This window comes from Eufriesea mexicana, unplaced genomic scaffold, assembly GCF_001483705.2.
Source record: "Eufriesea mexicana isolate 0111107269 unplaced genomic scaffold, ASM148370v2 scaffold9634, whole genome shotgun sequence".
NCBI lineage: Eukaryota > Metazoa > Arthropoda > Insecta > Hymenoptera > Apidae > Eufriesea > Eufriesea mexicana.
The window spans coordinates 118,241-136,210 of NW_016917345.1; the positions used below are offsets into that span (position 1 = coordinate 118,241).

Genomic DNA, 17,970 nt, shown 5'->3' on the forward strand with positions numbered 1-17,970 from the left:
AGTTTTCTCACCCTGCCTTCCGCTGTTTCTCGGTTTGATAAAGAGCAGAAGAACGCGTGTACGAGCGTATCGTTGGTCGAGGACCAATTCGAAGACTATCCACCCCCCCGTCTCGCAGCGTGGATGCAAAATAAAACGGTCGCGTCGAAAGGAGAACCGAAGTGGTTTGCTTTAGCGAGCAAAAAGTTTGTAATTTATAAGCATCGAGGATATTTTATCAGCGAGCGGATGAAACGGGAAAAGTGGCACGATAATTGTAGGATTAAACGTTCGAAACCGCCGATTATTTCCTGCGCTCTCGTCTGGTTTCAATTCGATTCGAGCCACGTCGATTGCTTAAACATGCAGTCTTCGCCTCGTTTGTCTCGTAAAATTCAATGGTCCTCCGGTTCATTCGACGGCAACAATACGCGCGTGCCCCCGGGGGATAATAACTACGTGCTTGATACCGTGACTTCCCTTACAGAATCCACGCTAAACTCGTTCCCCTTTTTTCCCTTAAAAAGAAAGGACGCGGGCCAATTTGAGGCTCGTATTATCTCGTTGTTCTTACACGCTCCAATAAGCGGGACTGCGGCACGACGCATAGATAAACGATTTTTACCCCATCGGCTGCCGTTTACGCCGCGAGACGAGCGAAATTTCTTCCTTTCGTCGTGCCGATCTCCGATGCCTTTTAACATTGATTTAATATCCCCTCCTACTGCCTCCTTCGTTATCTTCTTTCTCATTAACATCGATATCATTTCCCCGTTACGCTTCATTAACGCGTTTAACGACCATCCCCGTTGTCGCGTTCGCCACCCCGTATCGTCGACGATATTCGAGTGTTTAATGAACTACAACCCTAGATCGTCCGAGATAATGCTACCGTGTTATTCGATATTCTCCAGCGACCACGTTTCGCAGTGTCCCGCAGTGCCAAATTCGTTTTCGCGTCGGGAAAAAGCAGTCTCAAATGACTATGGGTCTTGCAACGTCTCGGTAATCATCCCTCTGACCCTGATCGGCGATTCGATTCGGAACGGAAGTCAAGGAGGAGTGAAACGAGGGAAAAGAAGGCGGTAATAGTAACAATAAACGGAAAAACAAGGAAATGAACGAACGATTCTCTTTTATATTCGACCAAATTAAACTACCAGAACGATTTTCTCCCCCATTATTCGTCACGCTAATGAAATACAGCGCCATCGTAGCGTGACGCGGTAGACAGAGAAGATTTCCCGATTTTTTAATTTTCATTCCCGTTTTTTTTTTTTCTTTTTTCTTTTTTTTCACTCGTCCGCTTTCCCGCGATCGAGTTAGCATATTTCGTTGTCGTCCAGCAAATACGCGGGGATACGAGCGAACTTTCGAAACTCGAAGACGCGCGCCGGTTATAGGCGTCGGTAGTTCTTGCCAAGGGGCTGGCGTTTGATCTTCGAGCCGGTTCGTCGGGTCTATTGTGAATTGTATCTGCTTCCTTTACGCCCGATTCCATCCCCCTCTTCGCTCCTTCAACCCCCGTCACGCGTTCCGTCGCGCGCGCGGCACAGAATCTCCTCTCTTTTGCAGATTTAATGTTGCCTATTGTAGAGCGTCGCCTCGCATGCCTTCCTCCTCTCCATCCTGTCCTTCTCCCTGCGTCCTTTTCTCCTTTATTCGCCCTTTACCCACCCCAGCCTGGATCCATGATATAACAATTACACCCACGAGTTATCAGCTGCCACCCTCTGCGAGCTCTTCACGCCGATCGTATCAAAGGTACACCTTCCGTATTTTTATCCGAACGTTTCGCCAGAAACGAAAACGGTCCTCTTCGAGACCGGTCCCAGCGCTGTTTGTCCGCGAGACGGTCTGCCTTGGGTTCAGTTGATTCAGGCAAACGGTGTGGGTCGTAGGTGTCGTTAAACGGACGTAAGTGAATTTGCGCGATGGTTGACTCATTAACGAGAAAGTGGCTAGGTTGGCAAGCGGCAAGGGTGGCGAGAGGGTTTAAAGCGTTTTGAAAGAAGTCTTCCTCGAGGCGGTCCGGGAGGGTTCGAGCCTAGGAATATCCGATTATCACAGAACGCGACGCGTATCCGGATAAACGTTAATTAGTTCGCTGGAAATTTACCTGGCCGTTGCTCCCCTTGGAAAGCAGTGCTGTGAGCTGTTCCGACTGCGTTTACAGAATATCGTGCGTCATTTCATCGCGATCGGGGGCGGTTACTGTGTCACTGATCCGTCGCGGATATGCTTGTTGTATTTATTGAAAAATTATTCCCTCGTCATTTTTCGATATCTCATTCGACGTCCATATTTAATTTTTTATGTGCCATACGCGAGCAGCGCAAATAAATACAGGAAAGTATCGACGATTCGAGCGTGGGAGAAAAATCGCGCTCGTTTCGACTTATTATACCGCGCGATGCACGGCATTCGATCACGGCTGGTAAAATGAGCCGAATGATCCGTGGAAATAGTTTCGACAATCTCGCCGACTTCAGGGATTTCCAATTATCTTGGGACGTAAGTACGTTTTGTACATCCGGAATAGTTAATGCCCGCAACGTGGAGTTAACATCTGTATGGAATTAACCGTTCGCTAATATCTGCTTCGGGGATCATCCTGTTTCCTTTCGGATCTTTCCTCGGATACAGCGGTGATACTTTGACTCTCGCTTCATCAATGTGTCGTGTCGCTCCATTTTTAATATCAAATCTAATATCGCGTGTAATATTTTAATATCACGATAAGATAATTGTTTAGAATATTTTTTCCTTCCTCTAATTAATTAAAAAGCATATTTCGCGTTTCAATATATCGCGCAGGGATTGTTCATTTCCTTCCTCATCGTATAATTCACTTTCGTATGTATGTAAAGCTATGACATCGTTTCTCGTCGACAAAGCGTTCTGTTTCCAAAATCATCCGTGTAAGAGATATTTTTTTTTTTTTTTTTCACGATACAGTGTCGCGATATTCCCGAAAAATCTGGTTTGTAGCGTTATGAAACGCGGAGCAGTGACCCCGGGCCTACCCCCTTCTCCGTTCCTCTCTGCCACGTTTTATTTGCATTATAAAGCCCACTATACAAAAGGGGAGGGACGGGGTGACATACTGTACACCCACACCTTTACGTGATTGACGGAAGATACTCCGTTTGGTTAAATAAATCTCGGAAATTTAATATTCGATCGACGAATCGCACGCTCTCCTGTAACGATCAAATTTTTCCCGATTATATGAAATTTAACCGTTTAATTGCGCGACTTTGTTGAACGCGCGAACCCGTGAAATTCGCTCAACCGGTTGCGCCATTGCCGATTGTATTTTGTATAATTACAGGCAAACGCGACACAGGCAAACATTATGTTAACGGAAACGACCTATTTCATTCTCTAACGTGAAAGATATTCGAATATCACGCGTGATTTACGACCATCATCTTTATTGGTTTCCGATAAAGTCTTTGGGAAAAATCGCTACAACGTTGGAACCACCAATTTCTAACGTGTACTCCGATTTGCTATACTTAACAAATTTTTTAACGTTCCAGCGTTTCGAGCCTCATTTCTCGATTCGTTCATCTAGTCGTGCCTGTACCGCATGATTGAGGGAAAAAACAACAGGTTGTTTCTTCGCGACACAATCGAAATGACTCGGAGCAACGATCCACGAAGGAAAGTTTTCACGTGGTATTCTCTTGGATTAACAGACAGGCCATCGAGGAGAGATTACGAAAGGAGATCCCGCAGAAGGGATGAAATGTGGAAAAGTGGCACGGGCGTTCGGGATTTCGGGAGCGCGTACCCGTACAGGCTGAACGGCTGTCTTGGAGATTACTACTGATTCCATCCAGGCGGTGCGTAGAAAGGCGTTGTCTTAGAATAAGTAGGATAATCGTAAGCAAATTTTCGGACGGTATTCCTGAATGAATGGGCCGATCAACGTGGGCGACCTCGTTTCTCGTAATTACATTCTAAACCCCGGGGTTCCAGTATTCCCCGGGTTACCTGAGGCTTCCGTTAGGTCCGTTTAGCTACTGCAAGAAGGCTCTGGGTGACAAACAACTTGCCACATTGCGCTATTCGTCACGTGACCATTAAGCAGCACGGTCGTTTCTTTCAATGGCACGTGATTTGAATATTCCTACGATATCGCGCGAGGCTCGTGGCAAGGAATTCGGGCCAAACATGAGCGCGAGAGGCGTGGTTGGTAGATGGGGCCCAACGTAAATAACACGCGTTATTCTTCGCCTCTTTCGGACGATAGGCTCGACGCGCGATCTACTCTGCTCTGTTGATTATGGCACGCGTCACGGGAACTCGGATCTTAGGGGCAAAGTGTCAAAGTGTCGCGAAACATATAATGGAACGATGGAACGGTTGGAACGAACGAAATTAAATCTCGCCTTTAATTTTTCTCGCCTCTCCGATGGCGGAGAGGAAAAGTAAGAAAAAGAGGAAGAATCTCGAACACCGTGCTCTCGGTCAGATAACTACGCGAGGGAAAGATTAATCACGATTCCAAAGAATTCGCGTACATACGAAGACGCGGTAAATAATCTCACATTCTCGAGAGAGAAGAGGAAATATCGCGCTGGTGGATCGAAAGCTGAGCGGTGCGAGGGAGAAAGGTGGATAGGAAAGACAGACAAAGGGATGGACATACGGGACGAGGGCAGGATGAACGAAGATGGGCGAGAGAGTATCGGATAGAAGGAGGATGACTCGAACTGGGAGGGGGTAGGAGAAGAGGTGGAAAAAAATCCGGGGATTTACGCGGAAAGGGCAAAATATTCCCCGCCCAGGTCTCATTCAACCCCCGAGTACGGGGTGGCTTTGGGTGAGAAGCGTGCGCCCTCATTGGCGGAAAGGCTAATATGGCGGTGTTGGGGGTTGCGAGGTGGGGCGACTGTATGCGATATTAAGGGCTGCTTTCATGTCGGACGAGCCAGTTCGTGGTGCGCCGTCGATTGACGCATTTTCTTTCCGAAGCTAAAGCGAGTCGCGTGGAATATCGACGCTCCGTCGTTCCTTCTCTTTCTCTTTTCGTATCTTTCTATCATTCCTCGATTCGCGTTCCCGTTCGTTCGCATTCACGCGCGTAATCTCCATCTAGACGTGTACATTTCTCTCATTTTGCTCGCGCCAAAACGAGCCTTCTTCTCCGAAGCTCCATCTGCCCGCGAGCAACAGCGGGAAATACGATTTTCTCGATCGGTCATCCCCGATGAGAGAGGATCTCTCGTCAGTGTACTATCGTGGACTGAACGCCGCTTCCGGTTACCCCTCGACGCGGTTGCAACAGTGATTTCCGGCGACTCTGCCGCGAAGAAGCATGGCGCAAACTTACAATCAGAAGAGGAACGTGTACAGCATCGACCAGATATTGGGACACGGGAAGGACGAAGGTGAGATCTTGATTTTTTCCTCGCGTATTCCACTCGCGATCGCGCGGACACGGCGATCGAACGGGAATCGCGAACCAGTCGCGCTCGGGATTCTTGGATCGTCGATTAGAGCTCGGTTAATCGAAGTCATTCACGTTTTCGTCCCATTCATTCGATCCGGGAGAATTTAAAATATAATTGATATCCTCGAAATAGCTGGAACGTGCAGAACGGCGAACGAGGCGTGATCGGCTGTATTTACTCGTGGCGAAATACCCGCGCACAGCAAGCGAGCTCGCAAAGCAATATTGCATTATTATCTACTATCTAATATCGTTAAGTAAACTGAGGTCTCATTTACCAACATTTTATTGCTGCCGCATCGATCTGACCGCGGCTACGATATAAAATAAAAAAAGTTTCTAACTAAAACAAAGTGGGTTATCTATCTTAACCCATCGACCACAGGCATCAGATAGGCGTCGTAATTGTATAGCAATTTAGCAAATGGCGTTTTACCGATTTTTAAAATCGTTAACATCGATCGAGCCATCGATCTTTTCGTTAATGCCTACACCTCGCCGTTCGTAGAATCCACGCTAAGTATACGCATAATCGTCGCGTTAGGAATTCCATTTCTCTTCCGTTTCGTTACGCGTACCTTACCTAATTGCCTGCGAGCGTAAAAAGGCTAATTAGGTCGAGGTTCGAATCTGTAGCGACGATCAGCACGATGTAAATTTACGACGTGACTTATAGCACGCGAACGGTCAGCACCGCTGCATGTGCACGCTTGTTTGCGAGCCTATTTTCCATGGGAGCCTCGCGAACGCACGAACACGCAATTATTTCATTAAAATATATCCAACAATGGATTTCTCAAGAAAATACGATTAAGCATAATATCGTTAATTCCTGCATCGCGCCACGTGCCGCGCTGTCGCCAGCAAATTATGGCGTTTCTATACGCGAGCCACCACCCACGATCGTTTCGCGAACTGACATCAAAAGACGTCTCGAAACGCGATGTAACCATCGACATAATACAACCAACGTGTACCCCGTTTCTTCGGTTACGAAGCCGTAACGCGATTACGGGGATATTTCTCCTCGTACTTTGGTAGCGACGCGAACGTTGCTGAAAAATCGTGGCACGATTCTAACCCGATCGCCCCGCTGATACGCCATAGAAGATTAATCAACTAGCGTAAAGCTACACTTATTAAATTTCCGCGAAGATACTCGCGGTACGCTGATTTTTTGCTCCGTAAAGGATTATCCGGACCAGTTTAGCGGTGAACGTATTACCCGTAAACCCTCTTAAGGATTTTATTAGATTTCCAGCGTAAAGCCGGACCTTGTGTAATCCGTTCCAGCGAAATGTATCTTGTTCAGGAAGACGCGATACGAGTTATCCCGAACTCGTTATCCGTGTCGTTTAGAAGCGACCAAAAATAACCAAAGACCACCAGACACAGAGGAAACAGTCTCTTTTCGCGAACGATTCTTCTTCTCCTTATTTTCCCACTCGCCACTTGTCGCGTTAATTGTTTGCCGATCGTACTTGATCGAATTTTCATACATCACGAATTGATAACGCGCTTATGTACGTTCCATGATACATGCAGGTACACAAGTAGGAACACAGTCGATGATCACTGTATACAGGTGGACAGATTATTGGCCTGTCCCGATTGTGGCGTGCAGAAATCAGGATGTGTTTGCGGATTTCGATCGTACAGTCGTCTAACATAATTAATGCGTCTGACAATAACCGTGCATCGAGTATCCATTGATACGGCTTGCCGGGTATCGCTTACAGATCGACACGTTCCCTGTCACGGATCGTGGAAAGGTGGAAAATTATCGAGCTTCGTTTTCGCTCTTTCTGATCGCTGATTTACACCGCGTTGGAATTTTCTCCTCTACTTTATGCCAATGGAATTTCCTCCTCCACTTTACGCGAATGAAATTTCCTTCTCCACTTTACACGAACGGAATTTTCTTCCCTCGCTTCGCGCGAACGATATTTCATCGATTAATATTCGCGTGTCGCCGAGGAAAAGGTCCAGGGAGTTTTCCGAATCAAGAGCTCGAATTTTTCCGTCGTCTCGGAGTTCCGAGAGTTCAGGGAAGATCGATTGAACGATAAATTTGCACGGCGAACGTCTGGTAGGAGGAAAGATCGAGGCATGTGGTCATCGGCATGGTAAATAAATCTTTAATTTCGTGCCGCGAACTGCCTTCCCGTGCCACCCTCTATGGCGCAACCCCTATCGGTGGGTCGTAGATTTAATAAAAAGCAGCGGAGAGTTAGGCATCAAGTGGGTGCCCCATTGTGACCTAGCATGAAAACATAAAAATCTCTCTATTCACCGTGGATTATCCGTACGTTGTTTGCGTAAATGTTAGTGCGATTACATGCATACGCACGTACATATGCACGCGCACACACCCGCTCTCTCTCTCTCTCTCTCTATCTCTCTATCCATCTCGTTGTCTCTGTGTCTGCACGCAGTCGACGAGTATGTCAGTTCGAACGATCCGTCCAGTTCGCAATCTATCACAACTGCCGGTTAGAGCGGCACCGAAAAGTAGGATTAACGTTATTATGCACGAGTAGCAAATGCGCGTCTAATTAGTTCGAGCAAATGCATGTAAGGGGATGATGGGAGCTGTGCACAAGGGCGAGATTGATATTGAAACTTTATAAGCCGGTACCGGTGGCTGTCATCGCGTTGTTTAATTTCGTTTCCGATGCTGGCCCATGATATAATCAAATAAGACGTTTTGCTAACGAACTTTGAATTATCCATGATGAAATTCATTTCCGCAATTCGAGCTGCTCAGCAATGATAGATTATCTTCGACACGGTGTCGGTATAATATCATCGATAACCAGATTCGTCGAATAAACAACGAAACCAGCTCTGACAAACTTATTCGGATCACCGAACGAATTTTCCCACTTTTTACCCTTTTATCGTCGATTTTGCTTCTTCGTTCTCGAGGTTGCACGTGCAAGCGCGAGAAGAAAGGATATATAACGAAGATAACGAGGCGGAAAAGGCGATAGAGAGAAACGTAAAGGAAGCAAGTAAGGGAGCCAGCAAGTGCGATAAGGTGACAGAGCTAATAAAAGTTAGCGAGAGGAATAAGTAAGGGTTAGAGGAACGAGCTACAGTACGCTACGTGCAAGGGTTGCAACGCGACAGGGGCGGCGGAGGGGGCCGAGCGCGGAGGGCACGGTGTACGACATGCACTCGCGATATTTGCTAATCACTGACGACAACGGTTTTTAAGTACTATCGAGCGTGTACGTATAATGTACAGGCTCGCATCGATGCGTTATATTTCATATATAGGAGGATGTACAAAAAGTAAAGCGCCGGGTGAGGCTTAAAATTGGCAAATCCGCCGATCGGACATGATAGGCGTATCGGGCGTATATCGGCGCCAGTCGTTGCGCGGCTTAAAAATGAATTGCACCCACACCGACTCCGCAGCATCTCCAACCTTTTCTACCCCCGGACTTCTCCCCCTACGCCGCTGTTCACGCTGCGCTCCTCGTTGTTTCTAGCCGCTTGTGTACATCAGCGGAACGTCAATTTCGTTTTGGCAGCGCGGACGATTTAGCTTAATCGCCCCGATCCTCTCCACTGTTCGAGTATCGAAGGTCCGCGCGATCGTTTGATACGCGTATCTATCCGAACTTCAATACGCGTCCGCGGCCCTTTAACACCAGCCATTTGCTTCTTTATTTCGCTATGCGTCGCGATTCACCTAGCAAGGTATCGATATCGGTTATCATAGGCTCATACCGCCATCGTTTGTCCAGTCGAACGGTCTCTTTGACGCCTTTTGACGCCTATGCTACGGTCGTTCCGATGACAAACTCGCGCTTCGATCGGTACGATCGGTAATGGTTTTGACCGAGCGTGCTCGACCGAATCCTGATTTGCTCGAGTGGCGAACAGAAGAGTAAAGGAGGAACCGTTTCTATTCGGACAGCGACGCGAGTACGAAACGAATTACGATCATTTCTGTTTACAGATCACGCGACGTCGTCCGACGCCATTGGCGATGCCGGGGACACGGAACTCGGTCACTTGAGTGACCATCAGATAAACGATGGCCTGCATGATCCTTTGAATCTGGGAGAGTCGGACCGGTTAAATCTAGGAGAATCAGATCGGCCACGGAAGGTCCGAAGGTCTCGCACTACTTTTACCACCTATCAGCTGCACGAGCTGGAGAAAGCGTTCGGGAACACGCAGTATCCGGATGTGTTCACCAGGGAGGAGCTCGCGATGCGGCTGGACCTGTCCGAGGCTAGGGTGCAGGTGAGCTCGTCGGCCATTAAATTTCATTCTCTTTCCGATTCATCGTAAAAAGCTTCGCTTTTCCATTTCCACAAGTTTCGAGAACAACGCTGATCTTTGATTAATTTCGTTCATCGTGTAAGTAACTTTGAAATAAAGTTCGTTTTTGAACGACACGGTTTACTTTTACGAAATTTCACGTCGCATGAAATTAGCTTCAAACGAAAATCTATTCACGCGATACTTCTCTCGTGGCGGGAATTTTGCGATATATACGAAGAAAATCGAGCTGGTGGAAGGACTTTTCGCACCGTTTTTAAAGTTATACGCGTGCGCCACGAGCTTTTCGTTCTTGATGTTTGAACGTGGAAACGCGTTGTTGTAATAAGCCCCAACCTCAGCACGGGCCTCTCAACTAATTACACGCTATTGTACCGAAAATCTGCCGCTCCTCTTCGACGTCTGTAATTTCGCGAAAGATGCGTCAGATCATACTCGTGCTACGGGGATTAATTTCATGCAAGCCAGTCGAACGGTAACGAGCATACGGGGTCGTAATCTGCTTTGAAATTATTTCCCAGCCGCGCATTTTAACGGTCTTTAGAGAGCGCCAGCTGCATATATTTTGACCTCAAAGAAGAAAAAACAAAAATATAGCAGGAGAATGTGAAAGATGGATAAAAAGTCGGGTAAAAAAGGAAGGAAACGAATTTATACGGACGATGTTAATTTTTCAACAATAACGAATTCGACTCGATTAAACTTCGATTTAAAGAAATTTCTGCACACCGGACATATTTTCCATTCCCCTTTCGCGACTCACCGTTTCCCTTCGAAAGTCTTCGGTCGGAATCCCATTGACCGCGTTAATTCGATCACGACCACGATAAATATCAGCCCCGGGGGTTCACCAGCATTATCACTTAATCATCCACGAAACGAGTAGAGATTACGTGACGTGGAATCGACGACGTCGACAGTGTCGACCAGGAGGGGGTGGTCCGGGGTATTGGCGGCGTTCCCATAAATTATGACTTTTCCATGGATGGAAATCGGTTACTCGATTAGCGTAACCATCCTGACACCCTCGCGTGTACGTGCGACGAGGAGACGAGAGATAGAATGGGCTAGATGAAGCGAGATAGCGTGTCGAAGCGAGACGGAAGAAGGGGTTGGTTGCGAAAGAGGGAGGAAGAGAGCAAGAAAGCTCCGCGTGTCTATATACCTATGTATATCTTTATCTATATCTATATATATCTATATATATATATATATATATATAAATTTATACGCGTGTGTAGGTGTATGGTGTGTACGTGTGCACGTGTGTGTGTGTAGAGTATAGAGAAGGGTCGTGGATGGAGCCGTCGTCGAAGGGTGGCGTGCAGTTGAAAAGAGACAGAGAGCATTCCGATTGGCCCATTGTGGTACAGCCAAGCGACAATGCCGGCAATTGGCCGTCGCTCGACAAAACCGCTAAATGATCCGCCGCGGCGCAGTGGTGCCACGGCCACTTTATTTCAATCTAGGAAATCCTCCGCTACTCCTCCTCCCACGCCGCCCTCAATTCCAGATGCGAAATTACCCATTTTTCGGTATTAATGGCCGACCGATGTATCGTGTTCGATCGTCGATCGGCCTCGATGGTAATGGAATCGCGAATCGTTTCTGCCCGTTCCCCATTCCCCCGCGTAACGGACGCGTCTGGTCGTCGCCGTTTCTCGTGGGCCTCTCGCTTTCGCTTTTTCGTCAACTGCGTTTGCCGTATCGATTCAACGGGATTTTTAATCGTAGTCACAGGTCGAAATAAAAGACTCGACCGGCAGAAGAGGCACAGGAGTAACAAGGATAATCTATTTAACGTGTGTCCGCGGCGCGAGTTTCAAACGCGGGGCTAGATGGAATTTCGAAGGGCGTAGGAAAAATGTTGGCGCGGCGCTTTCAACAAGTACGAGAGCGCGTCGACAGGAAATTTGCGGTGGAGACGGCGGTGGAAACGTTACACCGAGATTGTACGGACCGAGACGGGGGATTCAAACTTTCGGGTTCGCGTTGGGTCGGTTAAACGACGCGCTGCAAGGTTTGCGAGCACTTAGGCGTTAGCGGGGTATTCAGGAGCGATTAAATAATTAACAGCAATTAGGCAATTGAATTTCCTGCCCTAGCCTCGCGACGTTCGCCTCTTCCCCCCCCGGCTTCTCCCGTGCTCAGCTGAACGTTCCAAGTCACTTTCGAAACTTCCCTCGATTTCCAGTCCGTGCCACGATATTCCTAATTCCTCTTTCAAAATCTTTCGACCAATTTTAAACCTTACACTCGTTAATTACGAGCCCCTCTATTCTTCCTTCCGATTACCACCGCCGTTTAATACAACCCCGATTATTTCCAACCGTTCGTGCCCGATCGTTCGCCGAAGGAATGGCCAACCGATTCTTCCCTCGAGCGCCGATCGAGAAGACGCGTGTAACGATCCGAGCGCGTGATCGATCGGATCGATGCCGGCGAACGTTAGCCGGCTGAAAAGCACTGAATTTTCCACACAATAGAGGCAGGATGTAAAATGCAATCTTCCCCGTTCTTTGTCTGTTTCGCGGGGTCTGTCGGTGGCCACGAAAAATCAGAGCAGTCCAGGCGGAAAGCGAAAGCATTTATATGGCAGCGGGGCCAGCGGTAACGGTGTGCCGGGGGCTTTCTAAGGGGCGGCGAGGTGCGAGGGCAGGGGTGCTACCACTCAGAGGTACGGAGGAAATCAGGATAATTGTTAACAATTAGCTTAATCAACCTCGAGAGCAAGCTTTTGTTGCCTGGTTCTGATACGGCCGCCTGGGGTTCTCATACATCGGCCGCGTAGTTTCTTCCAAGAAATAATTCCGCGATTCCGCGCGACAATTTTCCCCCTTGATCCGAAACAAAGAAACGTGAAAATTGCGACGTAACAGTTTTCCAATCAAAATCGAGCACGTTGCCGTTCCTAGCAGAAACGCCGATGATTTCGTTCGTTTACATTGCCAAATCTATTTCTCCAACCTGTCGGCGAATTTTTGCACGAGCGTCCAAGTAGAAGTGGAGGTCCAATTTGTGGTTGTTGCGTTTTGCAGGTCTGGTTCCAAAATCGACGCGCGAAATGGCGCAAGAAGGAGAAAGTACTGGGCAGAGACACCAGTTTCATGCACGTCGAGCAGAGCGGTGAGTACGAGTTCGTTTTGAGAACCGTTTTTTCGCGATTCCCATTTCGGTTGAGACAGATCGCATGTTCCGTTGGTTAATACGCGAGAAGAGAGGAAAGCTGGGGAACGTAGATGTAATCGATGTCAATTACATCTAATTTCAGTGTCAGCCATCGTGGCCATTACACGCGAGCAGAACGCGACGGCAGCTTGACCGTTTAATTTTTCACGAGAGTTACGTTCGGTGCTGCGCGAAACTCGTTCCTCGTCGAATCGCCAGCATTTCTTCGTTTCTCTTTAATCCACGCTTTTTCGTCGATTTTGAAAAAGCATCAGGCGACGAAATCTCAACGTCTCTTTGTCCAAGATCAATTGGCTTTGTCCGAGATCGACTAACCTCTCTCGTTCCATTCCACGATTTCCTAGAGTCTCCCTAGATCCGTCTAGCCTGCCCTAAACAATCGACGCATCGAGAGAAACCGGCAGATAGAACAAACGCCACGATCAGGGCCACTCCTCCATAGTCCTGAACGGCCAATTGATTTTAGACAAACGATGGAACAATGACGCAGTTGGGTCGCGAAATGCTAATTCCCCTCGGCCAAGCGCAACCCCCGTGGCGGTCGAAAAACTTTGCAACGATCTAAAATCCCTGCAAAAACGGTGTGATTGCAGGTGTCAACGAGCTGTCCCTTCACGCCCGCCTGCTCCAAACCGCCGGCGGTGTGCCAGGTGCGGATCCATCGGGAGGACCAGCGGGTGCCTTTCCCTGGTTCATCCCGCCGGTGTTCCCACCGCCGTGGCCGGCCAGCGCGCCGAAGCTGCCCCCGTTGCACGCGATCCTGTCGCAGTATATCGGCCTACCCCTTCCGCAGAACCTGGCGTCCCTCAGCACGGTCCTTCCGGTCGGCTTGAACCCGGCCACGACCCTGAACCACAACAACGTCAACGGACACACGCTCGGAAGTCACATACCTGGACATCCGCTGAACTTGGGTGTGCAGAGTCTGCCGCAGAATCTCAGTTCGAAGCACGACAAGGAGGAGGACTCGGCCTCGTCCGACGACGAGATTAGGAGACAGAGCGCGGAGGTGCTGAGAGTGAAGGCGGAGGAGGTTCTACGCAAGGTGGACAATTAACTGTGGAGGACGTGAAGGAAAACTCGATGGCCTGATGTAAATACGGAGGACGAGGGTCGAGAGCAGGATGGATCGGGTGTTCTCGAAGACGTCGGTGATTCACGAGGTTCAGAAGGATGCCTTGACTTTAGTGCTTGAACTATGGGGCCTGTAGTGGGAGTACGATTTGTAGGGGGGTTGGAAATCTAAGAGTTTCGAGTATTCGTATTTTTTAAGGTAACGCAACGAGCTAGTCTGTTGGGGTTATTCGATGCAGACGTTTATTTTCAACGGGGGGGTAGAAGCATTGTCGAAGCCGCTGGCGGTTTTTCGAAGATTCAGGGCTATTTTTTTTTTTGTTTCAAATTGCGGTGCATTTTGTCATGTTCTTTCAGTCGAGAATTATTTCTTCGCAATTAGTGGTACGTAGAGATGCGATATCGTAGCCATCGATTTCAACGTCGAGGACAGTTACGTGATTTCGAAGAGTTACTTTTTACCACGCCAAGCGGTGTCTCGAACGACTTGACGGTTTATGTGAAAATCGCGATATCTTCTCGAATTTTTAACCGACGGTAAGCGTGAAGAATCTCGATTGGACACGAGCTATCTTGGAGGCTCGAGTTTCATAGAAACTACGAGGGGCACGAACTGCTAGCGAACGGAGAACTTTTGTAATATACATGTATCATACGCAAACGTGCATATATATATATGCATACATATATATATATAGATCACGTATAGTTTCTTTCATGTAAATATGTAGCTAATTAATTATCTCGAGAGAAATATATGACACGACTAAGATTTATCAACTTGTCATTTCTCCAACCCCATATCGCGATCCCTTCGAGCCACTTTCCCCATAATCGATACGCCCCAATTACCCGTTAAACAGACAAATAATCCAGTCTCCAACGAAAATCGATCCAAATTTTTTTACGACCCGCCTAACACTCCCGAACCATCCACACGACACGAGGGACCAAGAACACGAACCCCCGAATGACAGCTAATGAACGTATTTTCGCCAGAGTCACCCCCTAATTTTCCCTCTGTGAGAACACGATTAACGCGGTTAACACGCGACAAAATCGCTTCCGTGTCATTAATCATGAAAAGATTTCGTATTGGCTGGCGTCGTTGCGACGATTTCCTGAATTCTGGATCGGCTGGAGGCAGCTGGCCAGGCGGTCTCCGCCCTCGTGTACGCACACAGGGCGACTCGATTCCCACGGACTCTTTCGGTGTAAACATCGACGGTGACGTTTAATCGCGCCACCCGTTCGCTCTGTTCGCCGGCTCGCCTTCCCACGTGCCCTGGTCAGGTATACCATGCTCATCCCGGGTAACACGCACAACGGCAATTACAATCCAACCAATTTATCCGGCTTATCAGAAATTTATCTTTGGTAAGGACGAGGCGCGGAGCGACGACACCGCCGCGCGACAATTATCGTTATCGTTATTGAACGGGTCCGTGGCGATGTCGAGGGAACGAAAGCACCGGGGGAAGTAATTATTGCGCCACCTGCGCCGGGACGATCGTCATCGCTGTGTCTTGATAAGATCGACCAGATAATGCCACGGGTTTGCGGGAAACGTTGTGGTTTATTTCCTGCCGGAGCTTTTGTGTTATGATATTTCGATAATACTCGTTATTCCTTCCTTTTTCTTCTCGTTTGTCTCGTTGCCATGTGCCCTGCAACTGTGACAATATCTTCGCGCTTCGGTTGATCCGGAGTTGGAACACGGGAGCGAATCGTGTCGAGCGTGTCAGCTTCGCTGATTAATTCTCAGTGGATTAGGTGATTTCGTTGATTTTGTTCGATCTTCGAACACTCACCCGGGAAGAAGTTAACACGATATTTTGTCGTCGGTTGAATTTTTATTTCCGTATCACGGGTGTTTAAATTTTACGACGTACAAACGGAGAGGTATATTTCGAGGTGAATTTTGGAGGAAAACGTTGAAGACGGTGGTTCTGGGAACGAATGGGTGGCACACTCGAGATATTTCGCAGACATTTTATATTCGCAACATTAGAAAGAGCACGCTTTGCATGCTATCGAAATTCCTCCCTCCCCCCCCCACTACACTACTCCGGGTCCACTTTCGCCCTGCTTTCATTCACCGCGTCGATTCGTAAGCATTCACACCTATACCTGTCCTCACACGAGGCACCGAGGTATCGATAGTTGCCAGGGGTTGAGAGATTACGGGGCGAGGTTCATTCTTCTTCGAAACGTGTCGTTTCTCCGGCAAAGCGTGCGGTATTTTCTTCGGTGACGTTCTGCGAATGGCGAAGGAAAAAGGGGCAAAACGAGGTGTGCAAAAGGTGGCCAAAAAACTTCATTTCGCGTGTGCAATGCACAATGGTACGCGATGCTTCGCTAAACATCGGTGGTGTCGAAAATTGCGAATTGCTCGGTCTCCGTCTGGACTTGAAATATTCCGAATGTAATGAATTTTTAATAAAACAGTCCATTACAGGAATTTAATAAACGTTTATTATTCGTTGGAATTTAATTGCCGTATTACAAGTTGGCGCTGCGTTTTTTAAACTCCGCTGCCGCGGAAAGAATTCGCGTAGGGCCAACGAGCAGAAGCATGTTCATCTTCGCTGGCTTTCTTTTTTCTTGTCCCTTCATCGCGTAATCATATGTTTTAAGGGGGTGGATGAGGGATCAGAGTTGAATACCACTGATCGCGATCGCGACGGCTACGAAGGACAATTAGATTAAAAGCAGCGCCTCTCGCGGCGGCTTGAGATCCATTAGTGCCCATTGTACCACCCCATTTGTACCCCCGACGTACCACCCCCGTGTGCCGTTACTTCAGCCCCTTCCATCTTCTCCCCTGAGCACAGCCACCATCTCGAAGCCAGGTACTTATTCTCAATAGTAATATGCTCACTTCATACTTCTATCCCCTCCTACTCCTCACCCTCTTTTCCCGCCTTCGACACCAACGAACACGTCTATGTTGTTCTCGTCCTCTCTTTCCTGTGCCAGCACATACGTTCGTTCCGTTACCCTCTTTCCGTCTCCGTCAACGTCACCGTCTACTTCCTCCCTCTCGCTATCCCTCCCGCCTTTTCTATTCCTACGTTCTTCTTTTCCGCGTTTTCCATCCTGCTCCCTTTCTCTGTTCTTGAGGAGCGGAAAGTCGGGAGAAGTGGCACGGTCTGAAAAGATTTCTCCGCTTGTGAAAATCACTAGCTGCGCTGATACCACGTCCAAGAACACCGGCATTAATGATACCCTGAATGACATCAATTAGTCCATCTGCCGTGATAAACCTCCATCGTCGAGATTACTACCTATTCTCGACGCCTTTTCTTTCCTGGCAACCACCAGCAGACGCTAAGTAACTGATTTTCCCTGATTGCACTGTCCTATCGTTCACCGCGAAATCGCGGCGCATAACGTTAAACAACGGTAAACTTCGTTGCCAACGCCAACTGAAATCGCCTCTTGCGCGTCCCCGTCTATTCTATCCGGTTTCATTATTGCCCGACGCTTTTCCCGAGAACTACTTATACTCCGATACTCGCCCTGAATTCGAGAAATCTAACGACTGGCCCTCGAGTTTCTCGTGCTTTCGAAATATCCATTCCTGTCTCCTCCACGTTTCCTTTTCCTCTTTCTTTTGTATCCGACGATACTTCGAGCAGCAACGAAGAGGTTCCAACATCGGATACACGCCGGGATCAATTTTCCTCGATAAAATAATATTTTACCAAATCGATTTCGATTTCGATACTTCTTTTCCAAACGAGCGGGAATCACGTTATTTTCCTTCATTTTTGGACACAGGTAAATATTCGCCGTACTTCCTCCGACGACAAAGTTACCAGGAAAAATACGTCGTCGCTGGTTTCGGTTCGGTAGGTGCTGCGATTTTTCCGCTCGTTCCCGTGACGCTTAAATCGTATTCACATTTGCAAGTTGTTAGAGAGCATCGAGCCACTCGAAAGCAGAGCCATAATATAATGAGT

The 17,970-nt window shown here is 48.0% G+C and overlaps 1 protein-coding gene across 1 annotated transcript; it reads left to right on the top strand.

Moving 5' to 3' along the window:
- The first annotated feature begins 5,308 nt into the window (after positions 1-5,308).
- Positions 5,309-13,988, top strand: hbn (aristaless related homeobox homeobrain). Its single transcript, XM_017908082.1, has 4 exons — positions 5,309-5,381; positions 9,414-9,703; positions 12,781-12,868; positions 13,525-13,988. Exons 1-4 carry the CDS (start codon positions 5,309-5,311, stop codon positions 13,986-13,988), a joined length of 915 nt encoding a protein of 304 aa, XP_017763571.1.
- The last annotated feature ends 3,982 nt before the right edge of the window (positions 13,989-17,970 follow it).